At 42.3% G+C, this 26,716-nt stretch overlaps 2 protein-coding genes across 3 annotated transcripts in view; both read right to left on the bottom strand.

Annotated features, from left to right (window-relative positions):
• Positions 1-7,984: 7,984 nt before the first annotated feature.
• tars2 (threonyl-tRNA synthetase 2, mitochondrial) lies at positions 7,985-22,583 on the bottom strand. Of its 2 annotated transcripts, none has more exons than XM_026183835.1 (18): positions 22,523-22,583; positions 16,261-16,442; positions 16,066-16,180; positions 15,611-15,732; positions 15,141-15,249; positions 14,659-14,723; positions 14,496-14,574; positions 13,798-13,944; positions 13,617-13,715; positions 12,750-12,919; positions 12,515-12,677; positions 11,910-12,047; positions 11,338-11,415; positions 9,390-9,490; positions 8,787-8,888; positions 8,612-8,684; positions 8,352-8,466; positions 7,985-8,248 (listed from the first exon to the last, which is right to left on the bottom strand). In XM_026183835.1, the coding sequence occupies exons 1-18, from the start codon at positions 22,574-22,576 to the stop codon at positions 8,106-8,108; spliced, it is 2,055 nt and encodes a 684-aa protein (XP_026039620.1). In that variant the 5' UTR covers positions 22,577-22,583; the 3' UTR covers positions 7,985-8,105. The 2 variants fall into 2 exon arrangements, with proteins under 2 accessions (XP_026039620.1, XP_026039619.1); XM_026183834.1 differs by lacking the exon at positions 22,523-22,583 and adding an exon at positions 17,769-19,455.
• rprd2b (regulation of nuclear pre-mRNA domain containing 2b) overlaps positions 19,680-26,716 on the bottom strand; it is a 19,584-nt gene continuing 12,547 nt past the window's right edge. The window contains exons 8-10 of the mRNA XM_026183833.1: positions 26,417-26,674; positions 24,728-24,892; positions 19,680-24,635 (exon numbers count right to left, since the gene is read on the bottom strand). Of these exons, the coding sequence (XP_026039618.1) occupies positions 22,600-24,635; positions 24,728-24,892; positions 26,417-26,674 (2,459 nt within the window). The 3' untranslated portion in view covers positions 19,680-22,599. The remainder of the gene's footprint in view (positions 24,636-24,727; positions 24,893-26,416; positions 26,675-26,716) is intronic.

Here is a 26,716-nt window from a genome sequence, read left to right as displayed (position 1 = left end):
CAAATGTTATCTTAAATAACGTCTGGATTGCAAATAATATAATATTTATTCTGTAACTGGTGATAAATGGCCTGGGATTATCACTTTCATTTCCTCCACATCCTAAACGCTTTATTTTGTCACATAAGCAAAAGTAAATCAACTGGATTGTCAGTTTTAAATGGTTATCATGCATCGTGGAAGTCTCTCGGTGCAGATTCTCGGCACACCCTGAGCTTTTCTGTCAGCTTTTCTTTTTTACTGCCTCTTGATTTCTAAAGTCTGCTTTGGTTCAACAACAAAAAGACAACACAAGCACCAGTAATGGGATATTAGAGCATGGGCGTCTTCTGCATGAGTTGGCCCAAAGTCATGCAAGAAAACTCAAAACTGGTGCTTGCTTCAAGAGCCTTTCCACTTCAGCTTTCCTAATAAAACTTTTTCTACAGTGACTTGTTGAGAGGGGAGAATGTCAGCTGTAAATATTTGCACGTTCCCAGGAGGGTTAATTTATTCTCCTTGCTTACTAAACGGTCCTGAGAGTCAACATGACCTCTGACCTTCCCTTGAACCCTAAAACTCCTCCCTCTTGAGAGCGAGTCGACAGGTTGGCTAGAACAATAAACCAAAATGCCTCTTCCACACAGATTCTCTTGGCTGAAGAAAGAGCTTCTTTCTCTGGCCTCTGTCTGCTCTCTCTCTCTCTAGGTATCCCACTCCAATGAGAAGCAGGATAGGAAATCAGGTCAGCAGTGTGCTGAGCATAGCAGGAATACTTTGGAGCAGTCCGAGGCCAGCCCGAGACTGTACGCCACTGTGTCGAGCTGCGAGCTATCTGTTTGTCTTTGCGAGTGTGACTTCCGCAGCTTGGCACAATTTGTCGGCTGGGTGCGAGTGTGTACATGCTGGAGCATCCATTACTTTGAAATTAGTCTAAAGCCAAGTGCAAGGGCACGTTTGAATCAAAGGCGAGAACGGCACACTGGCGGATTAGAGTGGAGCCCGGCTGACGGGTGGAGAGAGCAGCCAGCTCAAATAAGGATACCCAAAAACTCTTTGAGTATAAACTAAGAGATGGCTCTTAGCTGAACAGAGTTACTGGACCCAGAAGAATTACTGGAAATGGAGATGGAGAGAAGAGAGAGCAGCCTGGGTGGGCTGAGGTTTTGGGGGTATCCAGTCAGAAGCAGAAAGCTTTCTGACAGTTTTATTCCGCTGTCCTATTAAGAAGTAACTTTTCTTTTTTATTTGATTGTTACTCGGCAGCGCACACAAGAAAACGAATCCCCTCCCCACCCGAGTGCATGATTTGCTTGCACTGATGCTGCAGTGCCGTCATATGTTTGCTTGAAACTTTTACCCCGATCGGCACACCTGTTGAACAGAGTATAGTACTAATGATCTAGGGATATTCCCTCAGGTGGTAATTTACAAGCCCCTATCCAAACATTAACATGACTCAAAGGCATGGGAGCATGCACGTGCACAGACGACGTGCAGTACTGAAGTGTGGAAATTGGAGGGAGTGGGAGTTTACTGCAGGTTAAAGACTCTAAACTGGGAATGTGTGTTAGAAGAAGTGGTTGGTCGAGGGTCTCGACCGCTGGGCTCCTGTCACCCATTGGCTGTGAGCCTCACAGACCTCCTGTCATTGTTTTCAGTGGCTTCACTTTCTAAGAATGCTCTGGCAGTTCTCATATTTGTCTCCCTTTGCTTGCACACACTCTTTCTTTCTTAACACTATCTAAAACACACACTAACATGAAATGCATGAACACAGGCTGCTCGCACACACACACACACGCACACACACACACACACACACACACACACACGCACACACACGCACACACACACACACACACACACACGCACACACACACACACGCACACACACACACACACACACACACACACACACAGGTTATTTATAACAGGGTGGAAGGGAAAGGCAGCGCGGCCTTGCAGGGCCTATTTTGGGAGGTTGAGCCCTTCAATCACTCAGGCTGACAGCTTCTCAGTGATACCAGGAGAACAATACAGAGCAGCTTGTTTATCTTCCTCTAGCCGTCCTGTTAGACTCTGCCTCCATGCCTGGGTCATTGCCTCTCAGTCTGCCTGCCTCCCACCAGGAAAACGGGACTTCCAGGACAACGGCGATCTCCAAATCTGACATTTCACAACCACAAAGTGATTTTCCATTATTACCTCCCCCCAGCCCGGATGTTTACAGTAAGCAATGGCTTCAAACAAAAAACCAAAAAAAACCCCCAAAACAAACATCTTAAAGTATTATTTAATAAAAGCTTAACGCAAAAACTAAACTAAATCTGCTTTTGGATCATATTGATCCAGCATTAGAGCTCCTGCAGATTAACTACCTTAGTGACCAAATTATGACCGTCGTCATTTCTCAGATGTGAGGATTGTCCTTGTCAAAAATGATTTCAAGTGAATCACTTTGAGATTTTTGTCCAAAGATGTCATCTTGGGTTCTGGGAAACTATGTGAAGCATATTTTTTAATGTCGTTAGAGACCGATTCAAACGTCACTAAATCTTGATCAGACTTTAAATCGGTGAGAAGGAAGTCCACGTTATGTGACCTTACATCCAAACCCTGTTACTTATTTTAAGAAGATGGAGAAAAATGAAACAACTTTGAGTAGATGAATTAGATATGGACTGGCATTTAAACAGTGCTTTTCTAGTCTGAGTCAGAACATAAAGGTCTTTACATTACAGCGCTTTCTTCTGGGAATTTTAGGATCTTTATCTAGCTCGCATCCACAGATACGGCCAAATCAGAGTCACCCAGCCTAACATGCGTGTCTTTAGACTCTGGAACAGATGGACAGTTCTTTATGACTTTCCCATCGGGCTTATTCCAACATTAAAATGCTGAAGATATCCGTTCATGTCATTATGAATGAATTCTCTTCACTGTCCTTCCAAAGCAAAAAGCTTTTCCGCAGCAGCCTTACTTGTGGTAAGTCTCTCTAGCTAAAAATAATTTCCTGTGAACTCTGTTCGACTCCACCAGTTGAATGAAGGATTGCTTTGTGTGTGTGTGAGAGCAGAGATAGTAATGATGGAGGATGGGCACAGTGGGGACATGAGGAGTGCAACAGGAGGCTGATATAGTTATCTGGTAAAGATTAGAGTGGTGTTTACTGGAATTAATGGCCTGTGTCATCACTACGCAACTACTGTGCAATGTTGGCGGGTGGCTGTGGCGTCTGGGTCGCATTTATCGCCCCATTTTGGACAAAGCCTCCAGCAAAGAGAGCCCAGCCTTACAATAGACCTATAATCAACATGATGAATACTGCAGGACATCTAGGATCGCAACTGTTTGAGTCACATTCGGACTATTCAGAGGTCTCATCAGTCTGACAAGTACAAAGATGTTCAGTTTTCTGTTATAAAAGGCAAAGAGACTTTTACAACTTCAGTTCAAAACCTGTGAATCAATAATCCAATAAAGCTGATTTTCTAATAAATGACTAACACAGTGTAGTGTCTCTGTGTAGCTGTCTGCTTTACAAACAAACCCAAACGTCCTCTAATGTTAACTGTTATAATTAATCAACTATTCGTTCCATGTTATCAGACCTTGTTTCAGCTGTATATCATGTCTGTGATATAATAACTGAGATTCAGGAGACAAACATGTTTGATAAATCCTGTAAAAGCACAGATTGAGTTTATGAGTCCATTTAGATCCGATTTAGGTAAAAATGGTATCTGCTGTATTGTAAGGCCGTCTGGTTCTCCGCTACAAGCAGCTACCATAATCATCTAAGAGGCTGATAAGTTGTTTAAACACAAGGACAAAGTACAGACTCCTTCTTTTTTTATCTCTTTTATGACTCAATATTTTTTTAAACTATGTATAATACTGAGTTTGTTGGTTTTCTATTCTTAAACAAAAAAAGAACAAAACAAACCCCTAACATTTATCACATGTGTTATATCGATTATTCAGAGGACCAGGGACACATTGCTTCTGTTTAACCATTAGCTACACTTGCAGCATTGCTAATAAGATTGCCAGTCGATTCACCCAGCGGATGACTCTAAGTGACTTTGTTCCCTGACCTTCCTACAGGCACCAGCAGTAAATTATTTTTTAGCATCAATGTAAAATGCAGTCATGCAAAAAAAAAGTTTTCACAGGACTCTATGCAGCCCAGGGAAACTGCAAGAGTAAAGTGCACCCTTAGTGCAGAGGGTAAGTAGCAGCCAAGTGCTGCTAATCAACTGATCATCAGCGCGCATAAGCAGCTCTATAAAAGCTGATATTTTGGCAGGTTGAAGCATTCAGGTTTGTGGAAACACAATAAAACAATCCAGGAGCGGATGTCCCAACAAATTCCTCAAGGTCAGACCATGCAATGGTCAGAAGCCACTTTTGGCTGCTCCCTTCCTACAAAGGGTCACCACAGTGGATAACTCTGAATTTTACACTGGATACTCATCAATGGTGACCTTTTGCTTGCTAGACAAATGTTCAAACTATGGAGCCAGTGCAAGAAACCCAAAAACCTACGTGTCAGACTGTCAGTTAGCATGTTTAATGTTAGCGTTCACGACTGTACAATTAGATAAAGACTGAACAAACATGGCTTGTTTGCAAAGGTTTCCGGGAAAAGGTCTCGTCTCAGCACGACTTAGAGTTACAAAGCTACATCTGAAGAAAACATATCAGCAAAAGCACATCATACCAGCTGTCAAGCACGGTGGTGGAGGGGTGATGATTTTGGGCTTGTTTTGCAGGTATGGTTGACCATGAACTCCTCCATATACCAAATTATTCTAGAGCCATACGTAAAGCCATCTGTCCAACAGCTAAAGCTAAAATCTGGGTCACGCAGCAGAACAGTGGCCCCAAGCACAACAGAATGCCTTAAAAATGAATAAAGTACTGCAATGACCCAGTCAAAGTTTATTGCTCCTAAAACTGGTTCCAAGAGTTGTTGGGGTGCACAGCCCTGTGAAAACTTTCCTTTTCACATGACTCCGTTTCTCCACTTACTAGTTGGGCAAAAAGTTTGCGGGACAATGAAAGACTTTAAATTTGGCTGTATGTAACGTAATAAATAGACACCATTGACATTTACTTTTTTATAATTCAACATTCCCAACTTCTCACAAGCATACAGTACCAGCCACAAGTTTTGCCAGTCACCTATTCTGACTCACTGCAAATGGAAGTTAAGCTTTCTTATTATTGTCTTATGTCTTTGTATTTCTCTTTAAGCCATTAGCTGTTATTTCAGCTGCTGCTCTGTCCGATAATCATTTTTGGGTCTCAGCGGGGATGCATCCACAGCTCAGCACAGCTCTCTTTCAGCCATAGGTTTCTTATGAGACATGTTTACTTTTTAAAATAACAACCGGCAGAGATGTGTGACAAGAAGTAGGTGCAGCTCCGTAGAGCTGTCAATGCGGCTGTCATTTTCAAGGCTGTTAGCACAGCAAAGGATATTTCCTTCACCTCCATTGTATTAGAAAGTCCACAGATCTCAGATTTATATCTCAGCAATAAAAAAAAAAAAAAGAAGCAAAAATAACTAACTGGCAAAAAATGTGTGTTTAATGGTGTTTCTATGCAGTCTAATGGGATAAATGTTCCCATTAGAATCATTCTCTGTTGGGGTCACAGCAGCTCAGGTGGTAGAGCGGGTGGTCTATCATTCAGGAGGTCGGTAAATTGAATCCCAGCTTCTCCAGCCTGTCATACTGAACCCTAAGGTGTCACCACCGGTGCATCCATCTGTGTGTGAATGTCCCTGCATGAGTGAGACTTGTGGTAAAAAGCGTCAGCTAATTTACTATTTGATGCTCAAATTACCTGCCTGTGTTTGCACTCTCGCTTCTAGTCAGAGCTGTGCTTCAATTAAACGTACTTTCAAACCAGCTCCAGCAGAGAGCTTTTACAAATTTGCCCCAGCTTCCCTCTCTGCGGCCCACTAAGCGATGTCGGGAGGACCTGAACACGGTCACTCTACCTGTCTCACAGTGTGCTTTGTTGAAGCGGTTGCTTTTGTCCAGTCAACTCAGATTATTCTCTCGGGGCTCACACCTCCCACTCTCCCTCTGTGTCATTGTTGTGACTGATGTCTTTTCCATCCTGCTGCCCTCTCTCAATTAAAAAGGAAAAAACCTCCAATTCCTTTGACCTTTACCTTGACTTGGCTGTTTCCACTAAACACACATGAAAACACACAGCCCTGACACGGCTGCTCTCTCTCCTATTTTAGTCAAATCTCCCTCTGTGTCCTCCCTTTCTTCCAGTCTTTTAAAGGTATGCCCGGCTTTCTGCTCAGATAGCACCGCGCATGCTTATATAAGCAGGAGGTTTGCACGTTTGATGGCTTATAGGGAACAAATTGCATTGGTAGCTGAGTAATGCCACAGCAGTATAATCTCTTCAGTTCAGTTCCTCCTTCCCCAAGGGACCACTACCCTAGCCTTTACAACAGGTAGCTCCACCCAAGTGACTGACCCTTAAAGTCTAAACCTGCATAATCTCCATAAGAAACTATATAAAGAACATTTTAAGCATCCTGTAGAAGAAAAAGTGAGATTTGAAGAGTCTGGGGTTTCATCTGTACTTCTAAACTCATGGATGGGACACTGAATATTAGCTTATGGCTTTTATCAGTATACCAGTTAATTTTAAAACTCATTTAGCATTTCTAGACTCAACCCTGCTCTCATTACATTAAACTAGGCGAGGGCTTTTATTGTGGAAAGGTGTATCATTTATGTTTCTTTATGGGGTTTCCCCACTTTTCCAGGACTGTGTGCCAGTGGAGGCTCTTAACAGGTTGGTTCTTTTCCACTGTTCCCATTATTAGGCACTCTCATTCCTACTGCTTTTGTTGGACTTTCAGTTTTTCTGTTGTTTGCAGACAGCTTATGAGTCACTCATAGCAGGAAGTGGGCTGTGACCTTGTTATCCATCATTGTTCCAAGACTTTTAAATACATGTGTGAGTCATCGAATGCAAATTGGTAATTATAGCATGTATTATTATTATCATTGTATTATTAATGAATGTGATACAGAGTAAAACCTTTTTGGGTAGAAAAGATGGAAATGTAGCTCTAGCGAAATTCATTCATCATCCACTTTGTTAGAGAAAATATCCAGTGAGCAGCAGTTTGAGGCAAAATGCTTTTTTGACGTCAGAGCTGATAGTAAGAAAATATGACGCATCATTTCATAAAGCTCATATCTCACACTGGTGTCTTGAACATGACATTGAGTTCAATGTATGCAAATGGACTCCACAGTCACCAGATCGCAATCCAGTACAGCACCTTTGGGATGCAGTGGAACAGGAGATACACATCATGGATGTGCAGCCAACAAACCTGCAGCATGTGTGATACGATCGCATCAACATGGACCAAAATCTCACATTTTGAATCTGTCATGAGAAATTAAAGCAGTTCTGAAAAGCAAAAGTGGGGGTGGTGCAGGTACACACGTGTACCTTATCAAGTTTATTACTGTAAGTTTGTAATAAAGATGCTTAAAAAGAGCCAAAAACTATAAGACAAGTATAAAATTAAAAGGTTTCGCTTTTTTATGTGACATATTTTAAGTGTGTTAATTTCTTGGTTACTAGTGATTATACTGCAAACGGTTGTGTGTCCATGAGGATACAACCTACTATAACTCACACATTTTTGTGTAAACAGTAAGAAGTGTTGGATAGCACCGCCAGAGACTGAGTGTAACTTTTCACATTTCCTTTGTGTTACGTTTCCTCTCAAAAGGCTGAAAAAAGGTTGGAGCAGAAACCACAAAGGGTTCTCCTATGGGAGCAGGTGGCAGGACTCTGTGCTTATAGTTGGCACCATTATTTCTAAGAGTGTGGCGATCCTTAAATAGCCTTAAATCTCTCTCTCTCCAGTCTCTTTTTTGCAGGACAGTTTAATCAGCAAATTCCATTAAAGGACAAAATCAGCAATGAGTGCAGAACATAAACATCAGTGTTTTATACTTTTATTCCAACTTTAACCAGCCGCTTCTTCAGACAAAGCCAAAGTGCAACAGACTGAACATGTAAAACAAACATTTCATCAGTGAGTCATTATTTCCAGGACATCATCAAAACTCATCGAGGTTGCTTCTGGTGTCCCGTAGCTTTGTGAGGGACATCAGCACCTCCTCTGTCGGCCTCCTGCCCAGCTGTTTACCCCCTCTGCTCCTCACGTTCACTGTTCCACTCTCACGCTCCTTATCACCCACCACTGCACAGAAACACACACAAAAGACTGTCAAATATGTCAACAGTACTGAAAAACAGTCGCAGTCTTTAGTATTTTAAGTAGCCTCTTAGTTATTCATCTTTACCAAATATGTAGTTATACTGGGCGAGCTGAGCAGAGCGGATCTTCTTATTTAAGGTGGCTCCCTCATCGTCATTCAGATCTGCCATAAAGCCAGCTTCATGGAACTGCTGGACCACCTTAACAGGAGAGAGAGAGGGATTCATTCTTTTAAGACTGTATCTGTAATCTACCTCTTATATTAAAGAACAAATTAATCATGGCAGGATGAAAGTTCACTTTGTCTGCTTATGCACCCGAAGCAAATTTCCATCAGACACTGACCTGCCTGCCGTACGACTCATTGTTGCCCCCCACAGGAATAACTGCGACCTGAGCCGGAGACAGCCACAGAGGCCTGGGTGAGGCACAGAGGGGGGTGACAGGTTAGCGTACAGCTACAGGACAATAATCCCACTAACGGGGTACATTCAGATTTTGTGCATTATCATCTTCTCACCATTTCCCTCCAAAGTTTTCAGCCAGTATGGCCATCATCCTCTCCAGCGATCCCAGCACTGCTCTGTGGATCATTACTGGTCTGTGCAACTGTCCGTCTCGTCTGAGAGAAAGGTTACAAAAAAAGAGATCAGGAGGTGGTGCAGCGTGGCCAAGCTACAGACACAAATACTCTTCTTGACAGTATTGTGAACTTTACATTATACTGAAGTGAAGTAGCTGAGTGGAAGTAAATATGCAGATCTCTGTTGCTTATTTCTAACCTACTTTTCCTATAAACTGTTCTACAATGGGACACTAATCTATTGTTGAACATATAATCTAATCAGATTATAATCAAAAACACTTCAGTAGATGTGGACCAAATTCGACACACTTGAGCTGATAAATCCAATAAAGTGCTAATGTTTCATCATCAAATTAGCTCCCAAAGTTAGACTTGTGCCATCTTATTCCGAGTGATTACTGGAGATAGATATATATATACACAAGGATGCATTCTCAACAAAAAGAAGTGGCCAACTGTAAAGGAGTAGTGGTTTAAATCAGTGCAGGAATGTTAAAGAGATTGAATGCCAACTACTGAAATTTATGAGTGACTCACCCGACGTACTGAAGGTCAAATCTGATTGGCAGCTGGAAGTCCAGCTGGATCGTGGCACACTGGTGCTGTCTGCCAATAGCATCTTTGATCAGGATGTCAATCTGATGAAACATGAAGGCGTGCGTTATTACCGGGCTTCACTTTTCCCTTCCAGTTTAGCGCTCTGAGACAAAGTACCTTTTTGTGCACTGAATCATTAGAAATGGGTTTCTGAGAGAAGCTGATTAGCTGCTTAGATTGTGGTTTAAAAATCCTGGATACACGTTTCTCTGTTTCAACGAGCAGTTAAGCTCAACCTGACTTCACCCATCGCCTCCTCTCAGTGCTTCCACATGAGCACGCTGACGTTTATCTGAGGCCGACTTCTTCTTGGAAAGATAAATTAAGTCTCAACCCCCCCCCCCCCAAAAAAAAGCAAAGGTCATTGCCGCACTGTCGTTTCAATTTTATTTAAAAATAAACAAAAACAAACAAACAAAAGCAAACGCACACAAAACCTCTAAATATTCTGTGAACTACAATAATTCGTGTCTGTAGTTTCTCTGTGCAGAGCCGAAGCAGAACAAAGATGTCTTAATCTGCGTTGCAACATAAATAAATCCCCTTTAGAGGAATTAAAATCATTAAATCTAATTTTATTATTGTCAAAACTTGAGAAATGCTCTTGTTTGTTGTTCTCCCAAGATTTCAGAGATAATGAAGAGAAAATGTAAGCTTGGCTCTGTATCAAATGGAAAAATGATCTACCTGCCAGCACCTCTAAGCTGATGAACACATTGTTACAGGCTTGTGAGAAACAAAGGTTTCACTGGACTACTGTGGAAAAAACTGAGTGCAGCCCAGTATTCAGTAGCTGGTAGAGCAACAACTGTAGAGTCCTAGCCCACTCTCCTTTACACCGAGTTTCAATCAGGTTGAGGTCTGGACTTTAACTGGGGTATTGTAGATTTGCTGCAGTGCATTAAGTTGTTGTCCTGTTGCATCTGGTCATCTCAACAAGGGGCCCAGGCCCTGGGGCCCCAGAACAAGCCCAAATCATCACCCCTCCACCACCGAGCTTGACAGCTGCTATGAGGTGTTTGTGCCGATATGCTGCGTTCGGTATTTTGCAAATGTGCTGCCGAGCATTATGACCAAACATCTCCACTTTGGATTCTTCTGTCTAAAGGACATTGTTACAGAGGTCTCTGGTTTATTCAGAACTTTGCAAATCTAAGCATTGTTTTTTGTTCTTTTTAGATAGAAGAGGCTTTCTAAACAAGTCATACTTGTTCAGTCTTTTTATAACTGTACTGTCACAACTTTTAACATGCTAACTGAGGACCGTAGAGTCTGAGATGTAGACCTTGGGTTTTTCTGAACATTGCATGGACTGACCCTGGGGTGAATTTCCTGGGACGTTCACTCCTATTGTGGCCAGACCAGCCAACTGTCAGAACTTCTGCTTTAAAAGAAGTGGCAACACTTTCTGATGATCAGTCAGTCAAGTGCATTTGATTAGCAACAACCCAGCTGTTAGACTTAGTTTTTAGTTGGACTGAATTAGAGTCATGTTTTTTTCCAGTTTGAGGATACAAGTCAGGCAGTTAAGACTCGGAAGTTGCTATACCTGATAAAGAATTTTCCCACATGGAGACCACCCTAAAACCATTTCTTGGCTTGCTTTTGAGGTGCTGGTAGCTGTCCCAAAAGTAGCTGCTTCCACCATTTCTGAGTCAATATGCTAAGCTAATCAGCTCTCCTGGTAAATCTTTAATAGTGCTTCAACATAAAAAAACCCCAAACAAACAAAAAGAACCAAAACAAAACAAAACACACATTCCCTTAAAGTTTTTTACATTAAGGAGGAAGTGACTAAACTGATGTCACGATGCTTTGGTGTAAACAAACAGTGATAAACAACATTTACTCCTGAGTCCATTAAGTGCACGTCTTCCTTCTCACTGACCTTTGGTCCATAGAACGCTCCGTCTCCTGGGTTTAATTCCCAGCGTTCACCAAACTGCTGCAGACTCCTCTCCAACTGCTTCTCTCACACACACACACACACACACACACACACACACACACACACACACACACACACACACACACACACACACACACACACACACACACACACACACACACACACCAAAGTCCACAATAAGCAAGTAGTTGCATGACAGAATATAAGTACATTAAAGCACATTATGATCGCCATGTCTGTGTTTGAACTGTGCAGGCTCAGAACTGTTATGTTAAATTACACTCAATTGAATCAGCTTAGATTGCTGCTGTGCCCATTTAAAAAGTGCTCGGGGGATTTGGAGATATACATCTACCCAACAGCCTGACGCAAAGCAGCTCTCGACTGGAAAGTACCACTTACATAACTGATAGGTTAAGTGGAAATGCCTCCCCCCTGGCTGCCACTCAAGAGTACACATATATACACACACACACATTGAACAGCTGTGTCTGTGTAGGACTGCTTTTAGCACACAATATGATGGAGAGTGTGTCAACGTGTCTGTTTACCTGCTCAGCAGTGTCCCACTGATCAGGCTCCCCCAGGCACGGCGTGGGTCGCGTAGACAGCAGGCAGTGAAAGGAAAACCCAAACACTTGATAGACGCTCCTCACAAAGTCCAAACAAGTCACAATCTCTTCTTCCAGCTGGGAAAAAAGAAAGAAAAGTCAGGAAGAGGTCAACATGAGGACATAATAATAACAGAAAAGTGTACACAGCTGAGAGACCAACAACAACTGAGAGTGTAAAAATTAAACCAAGATCAAATTTCTCAGGCTGACATAGTGGTGGTCATCATGTGACCACCGTCTCTGAATTAACAAGGTGCAAACAGAAAGGCTGAAGGAACAGTATCATGGGAAGGCTGCAGGACTCCATGTAGGGGATCAGATTTACTGCAGAGCCACAAAGGCTTACATACGGAGGTGCAAAGTCTGAAAAGGACAAAGACCTTCATTCATCCAGGCTACAGCTTCCTGGAATGTCTCAGGAGTCATTTACACAGCCCATCTAATCACTGAAATGCGGTTCCACGTGGGTCTCGTTTACAGCGTCTGTCCCACTTAAACATGCCTTGGTTTAGAAACGAGAGATCATCTGCCTGTTTGCGTACCTGTTCAGGTGTGCAAAATATGTGCGCGTCATCCTGGCAGAACCTGCGAACGCGAGTGAGACCTCCCAGAGCGCCGGAGAGCTCATTACGATGCAGCGCCCCGAAGTCGGCCCATCGCAGAGGGAGCTCTCTCCACGAGCGAACGCGCTGCTCAAACATCAGGCTGAACACAACAAAGGAGAGTCAGTCTCTGCAAAGGCACCCGAGCACAGGTAGGTAAGGTGTGTGTGTTCACCAGTGTGCAGGACAGTTCATGGGTTTGAGAGCGTAGGTCTGAGAGTCCTCTGATTTCACAGTGAACATGTTCTTGCTGTAGTGCTCCCAGTGGCCAGAGCGCTCCCATAACGCAGTGCTGTATAGCGTTGGGGTCACGACCTCAGTGAAGCCTCGCCTTCGGTATTCACACTATGAGAGGTCAGGAAGGAAGGACTTGTGTGACAATGAGTGGAGGACAGGGTCAAATGGTCACAGGGTCAAACAGCATAGAGACTTTAGGCTAAAAAGGCTGACATCCTGACCGCTGACATGAACACGTATGACCTCAGCATTACAATCAGCAGAGCACGTGTTGATGCGTGTTATTACGTTTAAATGGACAACATTCAATAAATACACACACTCAATGAACAACTTCCTGCATAAGCGGCATTTTATCATTATATAAAACCAACTAAGGTCACAGTTGGATTTTGAATAATCAAATTAAAGCTTGTGGGGCATTTTTTGGTTTTAGTTGCATAAGCGGTGTTGAAAAGGGCCGGAGCTCACTTAACAGGTTTTTTCTGCAAGCAGATAGTTCATTTGAACCATTATACAGTTATTTCTTGATTTTTGATTAAACAACTTTTGATGTACCACAAACAGGCAAACTAACTAGAGAAAAAATGTTTCCTGTGTAATGCTGTGTTCATTCTTTAAAGCCACAACTAAGCAGTGAGAGGCCCAGGCCAAATATGAGGTTTGATGACATGTTTATCCACGACCCTTTGTCCCTGCGCTATATTCATACAGTTTCTTATCTGTAATGCTTTCTACAGGTGTAACAAGGCTGTGATGGTGCAGTTCTAGGGGATTCAAATATAAGCTCAAACAAATAATTCACCTTAATGAAGTCTGTGAGTGTGCTGTAGATGTGGGCTCCTTTAGGCAGAAAGAAACAACTTCCTGGACTGACTTCATTGAAGAAGAACAGCTCCTGGTCCTGTGGAAGAACATGAAAAGGTTCTTATTTCACTTTTTAAGATGGCATCATCTTCTGTACCCATGTACGGTTTCCGTCTTACCGTCCCGATGCGTCTGTGGTCCCGCCTCCTCGCTTCCTCCTGCTCCCTCTCCCACTCCTCCTTCTCTTTCTCACCTGGAAAGGCCACACCTAACAGTCGTGTCAAACCGGAGGACTCTGTCTGGTTGGCCAGGGTCACAGAGGACAGCTGGAATGGTACAGAGATGAAAAGTGGGGAGAAAATAATAGGTGAACATGGACGTGGCAAAAGAGAAAGTTATGAGAGGGACGGATGGCCGTGTGTTTCTAAGAGCCCAGAACAGAAATCTGGCCTCTGACAAACACAACATCCTGCTGCTGATATTTCCAGGCCCTTTCTGTTGTGGAATCCCAGTCTGCCCAGTGACAGCTTGGTATGGAAACTTTCCTCTCTCCCTGGATCAATATGGATGAGGAAAATTCCACTCACACAGCATGTGTCCCATCTGAGAGAGAGCCACGAAGGTCCAAATAAAACAGATTTTAACTGATGAGATGGCACTGCCTCTTTCATTGCAGTCATATAGTGTTTGAGTGTGAAAAATCGTGATAGCACTGCCATATGAAATACAGTTTTCATAGGAATAGAACAAATTCTTGATTTGCTTAAGAAAAGCAAAACAATAAAATAGATAAACTGGCAGTGAAACACAAAAACACAAAAAGAGAAAACAGAAAGACGAGCAAAGGACTGAATACACTGGATACACAAACACATACCTGCAGCATCTTGAAGACTGTGAGGAGGCCTGTGTGTGGGAGGAGGGGGCCGTTGCAGACCGCTATAGTGTCTCCACACCTGAGCCACACAGAATGGTTGAAACCAGTTAATTTACTGGTGAGTGTTTTAAATCACTGGCAGGTAAGAAGTTTTCCTACGTGCCTGTATACTGTGACAGTGGCGCCATTCATCTGCTCTTCAGCAAACTGCAGCCTCAGCTTACTGCTCTGTAAGAAGAAAACACAGAAAACCGATTTTAAGTTCAACATGGACACGAGGACAGACAAATATCACAGCTGGACTAAAAACAGGAGTCACACTTAAAAAGCGAGTAACATAACTGCTATTCACATCCTATCAAAGGTTACTCAGATATGCTTCAAGCCAGCATGGCACAATGCTGCTACACCACCAGTGTTTTTTTTTAAAGTGGAAATAAATATAAAATAACAAAACTTTCCTGCTTCCTGGCGTAATATAAGCTGGTGCATTAAAAGTGTGAGGAAGGAGCTTGAACAGCTATGCCACAGTGATTTGATAATTAAGACTTACCTCCTCTACATAAAGAATTAAAGAAAGATGTGTCAGCACTGAAAATGTCTGTCATCAATATTATATTATAACAAACAGAGCATGTTGCAGACCTGGAATAGCTCTTGGACCTCTTCTATACTCAGCTCCAGTCTAGAGAGAGGACGTTTGAGTGCTGCCGCCTCCTTACACCTCGCCTCCACATCACTCAGAGACAAAAAACTGTAGATGAAGTCACATTCAGGCAAAACTTCAGCTGCAGTTTAGTCAGAATCAGGAGCATGCCATACAGGTCAAACAGCCGGCACGAGTTACATAAGGTGGAAACGGTGTCATTAAAGCAGCACATAATAATGAACAGCTATACACAGCATGCATATAAATACAATTTAGTAACTAATTAAACTCATGAATAAAAAATATACACTTTATTTGAAAGGTCGGGATTTTTTTCCCTTTAAAACAAAAAGAAGCTGAAAAACTGAAATAACAACCATCATGTAACTACCACCACCTCTTTTGCGTTTGTGAGCACACAAAGATGAAGTTTTGACAGAGCTCATATCTGATAGATAGTAATCACCTGTTGTCCAACAGGTAATCACAGAAAAGCCCGAACTCTGATGTTCCTTCTCTGCACACCTCAGCACCAAACATGCCCTCCAAGACTCCACCGAGGACGCACGCCCCTGTTCTCCAGGCTGCCTGTGAAATCAAGGGTCGTAATGAGTGAGCGCCAAAGACATCTACACTGTACTTTTGGGATGGTAGATTAAAACAGCAAGGAAACACAAAGATGCTCTCATCCCACTACTGCTGGTCCCAGTTAAAGTGTCGTTTCAATTTTTGTTTGCCATGTTACATGGCATGTTAACATCTTTATTTATTTTCTAACTTATGATGATGCTGAATGAGGTGAGAAAATGTTTTTAAAAAAAACCTTCAAAACAAATTTTTCATCAACATCACACTTACAGGTCAAATAGGGGAAACTGCACATACTTAAAGGAAGTTAACAGCGGGGAACTGTGTAATTACCTGCTTTCCCTCAGTTGTATCAAACCCCAGAAGTTGTAGTTCACAGTCTGCCTCTAGGGGTCGTCCAAGCTCCCAGAGTTCCCCATTCACCTTACTCACCAGGGCTCCTTTCAATCTGAAACAACACGTGCAAAAGCACAGTTATATCACGACAGTTAAACATATTAAACCAAACAGTATAAACTGGGTACTTACCTCACACTCCGAGCAACATAGAGCGGTGTGGTGACACCAGCTGTTCCCTTAACTATCCGGCCGTCAACCAGCCGGATACGGAGGGGCATTTCTGTCGATTCAAAACGCTTCCCATTTCCACGTTTTTCCCTGAGAGCCTCAAAGATCTGCAGTCGTTCAGATAAGGCAGGAGATGCATTCACCTGTAAAGCAAAAAATAAAGATTTGGTTTGAAATTATTTACAAGAAGCAAAAGGACAAAAGAACTAAAATCTGAAGATGACAGAAAACCCGTCAAATAAGACCTCCAGAAATTAAGTGCATATGCAGTAAAGCTAAGAGAGACAGACAAGCATTTAGGATTTTAGCAACACAATAATATATTCTGAACTTATCTTACTGCCCCAACAGAATGAGTAACATAATGCAAAGACATACACAAGCATAGCCCCTCAATATGTTTACCTTACTATTTAGCTTACACTGCACAGACTCATCACTAATATGCATGGGATGGACTAAATATTTGAAACACCTGTCAGTTTAACGCAGTGAAGGCTTTTCCAAACCAGCTGTAATAACACCTTAAGACAATTCTTCATCTATGAAGGGTATAAAGGACTACTTTATAAGACTATGGAGGTGTTGGCATGACATAATTAATGAACTGGAATGGATTTTAAACTTGTTCAATTAATTAATTAATAAGCCATAATACCTTTAATCACCATGGCCCCAAGGTAAAATTAAACAGAATTAACATTTTAGGAATAGCCTTAAAGAAAATCCAAAAGTTTTTACCCATGTATTATTATATCAGTACTTGTTTTAGTTGGTTATAACAAAAAAACAAAACAAAAAAAACAAAAACGTAGTTAACTGACCGTAAACAAAAAAAAACTCTATAGACTTTTAGAAAAAACAAAAACTAACTTTTCTTACAAAATTTCCATAAAGTCCTCAGGAAGTCCACAAAGTTCTTTGTTTTAGTACTGAGCTGATTTGTCAACACAAAAAGCATCAGGACCCTTTTTTTTTTAAGTTTATTGTAAATGAGTCTTGTTCGTATTGTAATACTGGTTGTCAAAATCTTGTGTCAGAAAAACATGATTAATAATAATAATAATAATAATAATAATAATAATAACAATAACAACAACAACAATAAATGTTAACATATTTATATCAGCGAAAACTAAAGAGAAAAATCCAATCTCGACAATAGCTGATAATTCAATATGAAATAAATATTTAAGTTGAATTAAAAACAAAGTTATAACTTTGCATTCATCACCATTTCCCATACATTAACAAACCGGGTATGGCTATCAAAAAAAAAAAAGAAGCCAAAACATGAAACAAAATTACGATAAAACCGAATTAAAAGCACATTAATCTTAGCTACCACACGACAAATGTGCCCATTAGCACATTTAACAGACAGGAGCATCAACAGCAGCTCACAACACTCACTGAAAACACTGCTGCTTGCTAACGTTAGCCTCACTCAGTGCACTGCTTTACCGCACCTTGCTGTACTTCCTCTGCGCGCAAAGGGTCGCACGAGCTGTCGAACGACAGGTAACAAGCCGAAGCAGCTGCGTCACCGCCATACCAAACACCCCTGCCTAAAACAACCGCTTCATTCACCATTACCACATATAACTGTCCCCTTCACTGCAAGCGGCCATAACACCGGAAAGCACGGGTTACTGGCAGCAGCGTTGACGTAAAGACTGAAAAGTTATGACGGAGCTCCGTCTCAGCGTGCGCGCTCCTGACATCTACGCCAGGGCGCGCAATTAAACGCAGGGGAAATAGAAAGAGCGCGATGGGGGAAAACATCTCTAGCCTTCAAAAATAAAATTACGCACTGTCCGGTCAGGCGCTTCAGACTGGAGTCACATATGCTGAAATTTACACGAAACAGCGCATGCGTCGACAGTTCTCGTTTGTGGAGAACACTGCAAAACGGTGTTTGAGAGCTTGCGTGCAAAACAAAGTAATTTCAGAGAAGCACCGACCTGCTGCATCACGACGGGCCCACAAGCTGAGCAGCAGAATCGGTGCTCTTAGCTTCCCGAGCCTGCTGCAAGTGTGCATCAGTTTAGTGCCCAAAGTACAAGTTTATTTTAAAACACGGAGGGAGGAAAGATGAATACAGTTTGACTTTCACCGAAAACCACCTTCACTGCAGCTCTTATTAAAATAAGGGACATATTTTAAACCCTGCCCTCTACAGACTCGCTGTCAAAAGCTCTAAATAATTTTAATTATAAAACTATTCACTGGCCGTTTAATTTTGTGAACAGACTTAAAAAGCTGAGAATATTAATAAACAAACCAGCTGATTCTGAAAAGGAGCGTCATTATATTTTGGATTTAGAAATTGTGGGTAAAACAACCCAACGGAGAGATGAAGCGGCTTCATCAAGGACGACTTAAAGACTACAGCAGCCGAAGTACTTCTGCTCTGCCGCTTGGGGGAGCTACAGCTCTATGAGAGAAATCTACTGGACTTTACAGTGTAAATACAGTCCATTCAGCTTTAAATTACCCCAGCAATTACTTGGTGACATCACCTTAATTAGCAGATTAAACCATATTATAGGTAAGGTTTTAAAACTGTGTTTGGTTTAACATCATGTCCATGTTAAAATTAGGTAAAAGCCTTTTGCAATTAAAATGCTTCACACGCCACGTCTGTTGGCCTCTATAAGGGCAAAAAGTCGATCTACTATTTTCCCTAAAGGTTCAGATGTCTTAATAAGCACTGAAGACCTTACATTTCAGCTGTATGACATTTTAAAAGTTTTAGCAGCAGATTAACAGGAACAGGGGCCCTAATGTGTAGCAGAAAATATCCACAACAAGAATAAATTATCCTGCATCATGTTAAATTAAATGAATGTAAAAAATAATTATTTGCTGAACACTGTGCAGCCACTGTTTGGTCTTACTGTGGGCATATTAATTACACACTAGAGGTGAGTCATCACTCAGTCACAATGTCTCAAGTGAGCTCTGCAAATATGGTCCAGAAATAGGTACAGGGTTTTTAAATGAACTTGATTGTAAAGTGTGGCTTTCCAGCAACAGTGTGTGGTGTAGTGTGCAAGCTTTTTTTTTTTTTTTTTTTTTTTTTAAACAGAATGAACCAAAACAACAACAAATACAGAAAATGGCAAATGGAGCAGACTGATTACAGTCTGTAAAGCAAAAGAAAAAGAAAAAAAAAAAGATTTGCCAATATGTGAAGGCTGGTTTAAGTCAATTCATTAATGCACTGAAAATGTTACCCCTCTAATAGTTTTGATCCTTAAAAATAATATCATAAGATATAGTTCCCCCCTTAAGTATGCATATATTCACTGTGACAAAAATAAAAGCTGCAGAATGTGTGCATGTTCATCACACCAGAAAAGATTGGACACTCAAAGGGCGGTGATATAGCATCATTGATGAGAACAGCAGTGAAAGCAGTTCAACTTATATATATATATATATACACACACACACACACAAACAGGCTGGTAGTTTTGTCAGTCATTTTCAATTGGTCAAACCAAGTTATCTTAAGGTCACGAGGAAGGGACGAGAAGGTGAACTTGAAGATGTTTTACAATTATTCTGTGTGCAATGTGAACACTGCAAACTGATTATTAGCTGCTCCTACATGTGACTGTGAAGATAACAATTTACAGAGGGTGGTAACAGACGTATAAACATTCAGGAAAACACCAGTGTGCCAACGCTGTAGTGACAAATATGCTTTGTGGTTACATTTGGGTATATTTTTTAAACAATGTATTCAGAGACTTTATGCAGGAAGGTTTTCAGCATATTGATAAAACTGTAATTTCACCACAGCTTCAACACACACTTGAATCAAACACTAGAGATGTGAGACCACTGCACCTCTGACTTGTAGAGGTAAACTACTACCAATGTATGAGAGAGGTCAGTATTATGGAAACAATTTCTGGACAAGAGGGAGCATTAAGGCCATCGTGCTAATCTTTTTCTTCGTTGTTATTTTACCTCTTAAAAGTGGTGAGAGGTGCACAAGTGTTTTAGGGTGAAGCCCATGTGAGCACAAGGTAAGCACAGACGCTTGAAAGCAAAAGCATGAAATTAGCAATATAGAGAAAAGGGCCAAAACAATTGGAAGTATTCAAATGAACCATTTTACATGCAATCCTAATTAGCTTAAACACCATCTGTGGGTTCCTACAAATGGAAAAGCATCAAGTCCACCTAGCAAGAAAGCACAGCTGAAAAACAAAGGCTTTAAATGTTAATGTAATGGTAGCTGTGCAAATGCATGAGAACAATCTGAAAGGTAAAGTCAAACAGCGCAATTCAAGTGATGGATAGTGACCAAATAAAAATACCTCCCCCTCCCAGTTGAATTGAAACTCTGGATTTTATTCAAGAGTACATATTGAAGCCTAGCAAGGGTGTGGTTCAAAGTCTAATACTCCCTCCCATCCCATCATCCACTACCGAGTATCTTCATGACTCAGTCTAATGTGAAGCGCGCACAGGTAGACATTTATATATAGGAAATAAAAATGCATAATTATCTTCAGCCTCCTCTTCTGTGCGGTGGTTTCGCAAAAGGAGGACATAAACACATGATAGGTACTGGAGAGAAAATCTTCTGGGCTAAAGCTTATCCAAGGCCTCGATCACAGTAAAGACGGGGTGCGTGAACAACGATCACTGTCCTCATGTACAGAGATAATAGCTTTAAAAAAAAATTAAAAAAAAAAAAAGAGAGGGGGGGGGGGCTATGTCAACTCAGTCTTTATATTTACAAGCTTAGAAATATACAGTGAGAGTGACAGAAGGGTGGAAAAAGGTTGAGCAGAAGAATATTATTTACAGCGGGTAGTTTGGAAATAAGTCTTAATCTCACCTGAAAAACAAATCACTTCAAATCTCTCTCTCTCTCTCTCATGGAAGAAGAGATTACTGTCATGAATTCAATCCGACATTTTTGTTTTACTTTGACATTTTTGGGAAATGCAGTAATTCTTATTCATCTGTTAAATATGATGCAGACACAGATGAGCTTAGCAGAGTACAAAGACTGGAAGTACGGGCAAAACAGCTTGGACTTCTTGAAAAAAAAATTGTGACTTCTTAGAGTTGTGCTGTTGCTGTGAAATTTATCTCAGAAGTCACTGCATGCTCATTATCCCCTGTAAAAGGTCCGTTTTGTATGGGTGAAAGAAATTAGATGTTTTTTTTCCTGATCTAGCTTTCCAACTGTTTACAGTTTTTATGTTAAGCGTCATCTACAGCATGCTGGAGATGAGTGATATTGAGCTTCATTACAAAACAAAAAAGCCAACAAACGCATTTCCCAAAAAGCCAAACTACAGCCCTGTTTTTCCTCAATATCATGAGACCCATCTTTCTTTTATCCAGCATCTCTCTTCTCAGATTAAAATAATAATAATAATAATTAAAAAAAAATATCACACAGGAAAACTCTGAAGCCCCTTTCAGACACGCTCTCATTTTCAATTATCTCTTGTAACTTGTTCGCTTCATGTCTGAATAAGCATTCTAGTCACTTTTCTATAATTTTACTAAGTGGGATCCAGTACAGTGGTAATATTCACAATTGCGCTATATAACATAGACATCGTATTTTAACTGGATTAACTTACGTTTCCAGCCTATGAGGGAGGGGCAGGAATAGCCATCACTTGCTACAGCGCAGACATGGACATAAATATAAAGACCTCTATTTTAGGGAACAATGGCTAAGATAAGTAATCTTCACAAGTCTGTGGATAAGACTTCAATGGATGCACATAATAATCCAGTATGGCAATTCCCATGTAGCTCGTGGTTATGTCCCTAAGCCATGAGGAACATTAACATTAAAAACAAAGCGACCCATGTCTGAATGACAGAATGCCGTCACTGTAACAGACGAACGAAGCCACCAGCATGTCTGAAAGGGCTGAAATGTAGTTTCATTTTTCTTGAACTATTTTGCTTTTTTCTTCTTACAGGTATGCAATTCCTGCAACAGAACGAATGAAACTTGTGCACGGAGAATTGTTGTGGGGGAAAAAGAAAAAAGATTATTGGTTGTTACATAACAATCTGCACTATGAAACTGATAACCTCTTAGCTTTACTGTGCAGTGTTAGATGACTGGCTACCTGGCTGAAGCAAGACAATTTAAATCAGCTATTTACACACAACCTAAGGTAGTTTTAATTCAAGCTAATTAACAGAGTAAAGATATCTGGGCTCATACCAGCAGGGCTAACACACACACTGCACTGCTAGATGTGTGGCTTGCACTTCTCATTCAGCTTGTCGCAGATGACCACTTCAGTAGCGTGGGGGTAGGAAAGGCCTCTTCTGTGCATGCAAGGGACCACCTGTGAATGGAGGCCCGGGGCGCTTTCCCCCACGAAACCCCCCTATGGGTAGATCTTGATTATGCTGCTGAGGGTTTCGGCCTCGCAGCAGGGATCTCTGTGAGATGGGAACGGAGAGGATTGGAGGCCGAGGAGTAGGCAAGGTGAGGAGGGGAACAGGGTTAGGGTTTTGGTTGCGGGGCTGCCCTGGAGGACTAGCAGAAGGTTTCTGGAGAGGAAGGGCAGCGGACTGGGTAAGTGAGCGCGAAGGAGCAGTGTCAACTGCAGGGGAATTAGGTGTGGAGGGTGAGGTTGCAGATGATGTGGGAGAGGGAGACGGGGATGGAAGAGGTAGATTCAGAGGCTCCTTCACTCTACCCAATAAAGGTGGAGGAACACCAGGGGTACCTGGACGGTGGAGGGGGGGTGCATGGCAGAGAACAAAGGGCTCTTTTACTGTGCCGGGGCGGGGAAGCTTAGGGGGCTCGCCTAGCAACGATGACATGAGGGGTGGGGGGGCCACTTTGCCTCCTCTTGGCCCTACTCCACCTCTCTCTGCAGCTTCAGGTCTGACTGAGTGAGGAAGTGGCAGAGGCCGGTCAGCAGGGACCATCACCCCTCCTACCATGACTGCAGTGGGTACAGCAGGGTGAGTAGGTGGAGGGGAATGGCGCTGTGGTATTGGGGGTGGAGGGGGTCTAGGGATTGCTGGAGGTGTGCTGAAGAAGGGAGATGTAGGAGGAGGAACTTGGTGGAGGTGTGATGGAGGAGGAGTCTGGATGTTCTCTGTGTGGTAAGGCAACTGATACTGAGTTTGAGGAAGATGAGGAAGGGGCGGAGGGGGGTGAAGATGTGGGGGGAGTAGGAGATGTGGGGGAGGAGGAGGCATAGAGGGGGTCATGTCCTCTGTGCCCCCTGGGCCAATGTTAAGAGGAGGGGGGACAAGTTGTGGTGAGGGAGGCTGAGCTTCCAGGTATCCTTCCTCTTCATACCACATGGCTCCTCCTGGTCGACTTCCAGGTCCTCCTCCCCGTCGAGAGCCTCGACCAATCACGCGTATGCTCTCTACTGTCTTTATGCGCTCTCCAGTGAGCGGTCTATTAGAGTAGCCTAGAGTTTGAATGGGTGCCCCTTCGGTGCAGGGTGACACGAGTGTCTCAATACGATGGTATTGCCCCTCCTTCCCATCTCCACTTGGAGACATTTGACCTTTTAACTTGTCTTCTTTTTTTCCACACTGACCTCCTTCATCTGAACCAATGCTTGCCTTACGAGAGCCGGCACAGGGCCTCCTCTCTCCCATTGCTCTGTTGTTTCCCATCATCCTTAGCTGACTTTGCTGATCATCCTTCTTACCCTTCATGTCATTACTAGGAGAAGAGGAGACCAGCTTCCTCACATGCATCACTTCATTGTCTTTTAATTTTGTGCCGCTCTTTCTTCCAGCGCCATATCGGGAGGTGGGCAGGAAGTCTCCATCATTGCCGCTTCCCGACGGGGTGATAGCTGCATCCCAGGGTTCATTGCGGTAGGCTGTGGGTGAGAGGTTATGACCTCCAGATGAGCCCACAGATTCTGGCACACTTGCAGGTGTGTCCATAATCTCATCCTGGGTTGGGGTGCCGGCTGCCTCGTCTCTCACTGGGGTCCCATCCACCCCATCAGGACTAACATCACCAAGAGCGAGACTAAAACCTGGATTACCCTGCAGGAAACTGTTGATTTTGGATTCTAAGCTGGGGGGAGAGACAGAAGGAGCTGAGGGGCGAGGGGGGGGAGGTGGTGGAGGAGGAGGGGACAGTTGTCTCTCTCTCCCCCAGTCTCTGATTCTTCCAGGTGTTTCTCGCTTGTGGCTGTTCCCCAGACCAGCTTTCGTTTTTGGGGTAGTTGGGGTGGTCGGGGTGCTGGTGTGCAGAGCTTTAGAAGGTGCTGATTCTGGGGAGGTTCGTGTACCAGCAGCAGCACCAGAGGTGGTGTTAGTCACACTATGCAGGAAAGAGGACAAACCTGACAAAAACAAAGTGTGACAAATATTGAAACAAGGTCACTTCGTTAGTTATTCTTAAAGAAATTCAATAAGCCAAATATATGGATCTTACCTGTTGTGTTGGTTTTAGACAGAGCATTAAGTATCCCTTCAGGTGTGATATCAACACGTGACAGGATACTGGCCAAGGCAGGGCTTGGAGGGGTTCCTTTGGAGGCTGCTGATTGGCCAGATGGGGTTGTGGGTGTCCCAGGAGATGGACGAGGTGATGGGCTTGCTGCAGAGAGAAAGATCAAAGCAGCCCCAGAAATTTAACAAAATTATTTTAAATGTACTGAATCAAACAAAACGTCTTAAACTGGAAAAAATGTTCTGTGTTCCAACAATAAATTGAAAACAACATTAAAGTTAACCAGCAAGTATGAGCTGCATGGTCAACAACTGACTTTGCTCATTAGTCTGTTCCACAGAGATCCCCTGTTGTCCAGACATAATTAAAAAAAACAAATCATTGAGCTACGCTGGGTGATGTGCGTCTTCTTTACACAGAAAAATGTAATGGCGGCTTATTTGGAAATGGCTCCACAGATAATTAACCACAACCACTTTTACAGTTTCCAAGAGAGTTGTTCATGTAATGCAGAGGTCATTACATATTCCTGGAAATACTGTTAACATTGCTTCACTAACCCATTGCAGGCTCTTGAGGGAGGGCTAAAATGAGTGAGAAACATAAGCACATTTGTTGATAATTTCAATTAGCATTTCATATTTTGTGAGCACAGTCAGGGTTGAATAACATCTAGATTCAAGTCTGAAAAGATAAGTGATCAATGTAGTTAATTCTAGGACATTCAATTGAAAATGTTGTAATGAATACAGATTATTATAAAACAAAAAGTACAATCAGAAAGTTCTAGAATTAAGCACATGGGGAAAAAAATAACAAAAATATATAGTGGCAGCTGCCAGTTCTACCCTTCAGCTTCCTAGTAAATGCACCTATGCTATGAACTGGAAAATTAGGTGATTTTCAGATAACCTGACCACTGACCCTTAACCTTGATGTCAAGGTCACTGACATTAAAACTCATCTGAGCTTTTCAGTAGATGCACCTACAGTATGAACTCATTCTCGCGTTATTGTATTCACAAACTTGGGTTTCTAAACCACCTGCCCACTCAGCGGAGTGAGAATGAAGCTTTTATAGCAGAGAGGCTTTAAAAAACAAACAAACAAACAAACAAACAAACAAAGAACCTAAAAATATTCCTGGATTTAAAATCTCCCTTTCAAAAATCATATTCTCATCCATAGCTGATCATCTTTTAGGTCAGAACTTGAAGTCCAGGTCTGTCCCCTTAAACGGCTCCTTCTGGTATGTATGGCCGACGGTGAACACACCACAGTTCAGTTCACGGCGCTTGCGCTAATGTTTTCCTTGACATGCCCTAAAATGTTAGAGCAGAACTTCACATTGACTCTCTGAAGTTCACAGTGCACAAACCTGTAACTGTCCTGATCTTACAAGTTTCAATATCATAGTCTCATCACCACAGATGATGGCCCACAAATGATGTTTGCTGTTGATGTGGAAAGTAGTCTGGAGGAACATAAGAAGCTGATCTTAGAAGGAAGATGGCCTAAATTAATATCAAGTAACACTTTTAAAGCCCGTCTAGTCCTGGATTTTTTTTTTTTTTTTTCACAAAACAGAACAGTTTGTCTTGTTTTTTTAAATTTTGTCTAATAACCACCAAGCATAACACAGAAAGTCTTGTCCCTCTTCCACAAACATACCTGTATTCTTCATGGCGGAGGTTAGCGAGCTGAGAATGGAGGTAATCTTTCCCAGGTCCACCTTGGCCAGATTGACACCCAGAGGGGTGGCTGGGGTACTTGTAGGAGTAGCAGATGTGGGAGTCACTGGGGTGGTTGTGGTGGTAGTAGCAGAAGCATTGTTCTTAGAGGCCTTCGCAGGCGGATTTGGAAGCTTTGAAGGCGCATCTGACTTTGCAGCCTTAGACATGGCAGCGGCTGGCTTTTCCTTCTTATCATCTGAGAATGAAGGAAATTCAAAGAGCTCATAGATTCTCAAAA

The sequence above is a fragment of the Astatotilapia calliptera genome, chromosome 11, assembly GCF_900246225.1.
Source record: "Astatotilapia calliptera chromosome 11, fAstCal1.2, whole genome shotgun sequence".
Lineage (NCBI taxonomy): Eukaryota > Metazoa > Chordata > Actinopteri > Cichliformes > Cichlidae > Astatotilapia > Astatotilapia calliptera.
Note: the sequence above shows the minus strand (reverse complement) of the source record. Positions and strands in the feature narration are given on the sequence as shown.

What these genes read in the sequence shown, in the direction of transcription:
- tars2 (XM_026183834.1), bottom strand. Translation starts at nt 17,852, where the DNA reads ATGGCGGTGACGCAGCTGCTTCGGCTTGTTACCTGTCGTTCGACAGCT. An exon ending in GCCACTGTCACAGTATACAG is followed by an intron (nt 14,575 to 14,658) that starts GCACGTAGGAAA and finishes TGTGTGGCTCAG; the next exon opens with GTGTGGAGACACTATAGCGG. An exon ending in TTTGACCTTCAGTACGTCGG is followed by an intron (nt 8,889 to 9,389) that starts GTGAGTCACTCA and finishes CCTTTCTCTCAG; the next exon opens with ACGAGACGGACAGTTGCACA.